At 37.3% G+C, this 2,100-nt stretch overlaps 1 protein-coding gene across 1 annotated transcript; it reads right to left on the minus strand.

The window, feature by feature from the left end:
- Window positions 1-8: 8 nt before the first annotated feature.
- LOC110092020 (probable indole-3-pyruvate monooxygenase YUCCA7) lies at window positions 9-527 on the minus strand (the record flags this gene model as incomplete). The annotated part of the gene is made up of 1 exon (XM_020816359.2): window positions 9-527. A coding segment is annotated over exon 1 (519 nt), but the record flags the coding sequence as incomplete, so codon positions are not given.
- Window positions 528-2,100: the final 1,573 nt, after the last annotated feature.

Here is a 2,100-nt window from a genome sequence, read left to right on the forward strand (position 1 = left end):
TTATAAACCTCGCCGGACTTATAACTGGAAGCATGTTTCACCTCCCCTGAAAACTCCGGCAACCCTTCAATTTCCGGCACCACACACTCTGCGTTCTCTCCAGTAGCCACCACCAACCACTCACAAATATACTCTGCTTTTTCAGACCGTACTCTCCACATTCCATGCTTGTCATCATATGTTGCAGATATAACAGCTTCATTGAACTGTGGCTTTATCTGAAACACCTTAGCATATAGTTCCAAGTAGTTTATGAACTGGTTTTTGGTTGGATACTGAGGAAAGTTTTCCGGGAAAGGGAAGTTTGGGAGGTGGCAGAATTGTTTGGGAAGGTGAAGTTTGAGTCTGTCATAGGTGTGGTTTTGCCATAGAGAGGCGAGGCGGTTGGCGCGGTCAAGGAGGAGGAAGGGGACGTTTTGGCATTTTAGGCAGGCGGCGACGGCGAGGCCGGAGGGTCCGGCGCCGATGATGGAGACAAATATATTTCTTCTTTTGAATAGATGGTTGGTATTGAAGGTGGAGGACATGATCAAATACTTTGTAGTTGATAGTATAGAGCTAGGGAGAGTTTGGAAGGGGGTTAGAGTGAAGAGGGGGAGGGAGAGGTGATGGGTGTGTTATAAATAGGGAGAGATTATTACGTTCAAAGTTTGGATCGAAGTTGTATCCGGTTTTTATGATTGTGTGCAGTAAAAGTTCGGTGGTGAACAGAAACTATGCACTCTCATAAAAATTGGACGGTTCTCGAATCTGGACTCCGCACGTAATAACCTCTCATAAATAAGAGGTTTTCATTTGCACTTGAGTGGTGCTTGTGCTTGGAAGGGTCCCTATAAATCAAAATAATGATTTGTGGGTACTTTTCAAATTTAAGAAAAAGCTAAGAAGTTGTCTTTCTTGTTTCTCTTGTGATTGATGCTGGGAAATATGATAATTTTATTTAAATATATAGATAGAAATATATAAAATAGCAATAAAGAAGAATATTCGTGCATAAAAATATATAAGAATTTTTTTACAAGTTGATTAAAGTGATACAATATTTATGTTACCATCGCTACAAGTTTTCTATTAATTGTAGAGAATTATAACATTAATTTTTGAGATATAAATATAAGACACTCTCTCTCTCCAATCTACTACAAAAATCTATGACAATTGAAATATAACAAAATTCATGAATTTTTCATTAATGAAATGATCACAAATATTAGATGTCTTTCTCGAGCTCTGCCCGTACTGTAAAGACCAATAGAGACATTGTAGCTACGATGGCCGTGACAAAGATTTTATTTGGGATGACTTTCTTCCTACTTTTGAAAGTGACTTTCTTGCAAAAAATTAAAAAATTTCAAATAGACACTTTAAGAAACCATAAGAAAACTGTCTCAAAAGAAACCTAAGTTTATATACTATTTTTTTCTTAGTATGGCAAATATTATGCTTTATGACTTAGTAGTTGCTACTTGCCTCTATCATAAAAGCTATAAAATAGTGACAAAAAATTGTCCCAAACAAAACTTAAATTCTTTATACTATTTGACGAGAAGTTTAGCCCTCCGAACTCGAAGTATGTGATAATACTATAATAGCCTAAAAATACATAATTAGTCCATAAGTGAACTGTAATCTGCGTTCTTCCCATTATAATTTTCTTTAAATAATAAGCCTTTGTTTTGACCAATCTTTCATTTTATATTTTCTATTTGTTGACCTTATGATAGGTCTCTGTAAGAGTTATGGGCTAGCTTCTGCTTTTGTATGTTTAGAGGTGACGCACTCTAATGAGGTCTTTGAAAGTGCTCCAAGAGCCCCACTTTCATTGCTCGATCACAATAAGAATGCTAGTTAATCGATAGACCATGATGATTGAGAAGCTCATTTGCATCAATCTTTTAAATTTCAATGAATAATGATGATTTTTTTGTTGCTAGAGTGCCTTGTTGTGTGCCAGGGAGCAACCTTGAGCGAGGGTGTCATCATTAGTATGACAATTATTATGCGTGGACGCCAAATGCAGCTCTATGTTTGGAGGCCAATTAGGTGCAGCCACGTCAGCGTACCAAGCCGCGGTACTGAGTAGTACCGAGCCATGGTACC

Source organism: Dendrobium catenatum, unplaced genomic scaffold (genome assembly GCF_001605985.2).
Source record: "Dendrobium catenatum unplaced genomic scaffold, ASM160598v2 original_scaffold_194728, whole genome shotgun sequence".
In the NCBI taxonomy this organism is placed as follows: domain Eukaryota; kingdom Viridiplantae; phylum Streptophyta; class Magnoliopsida; order Asparagales; family Orchidaceae; genus Dendrobium; species Dendrobium catenatum.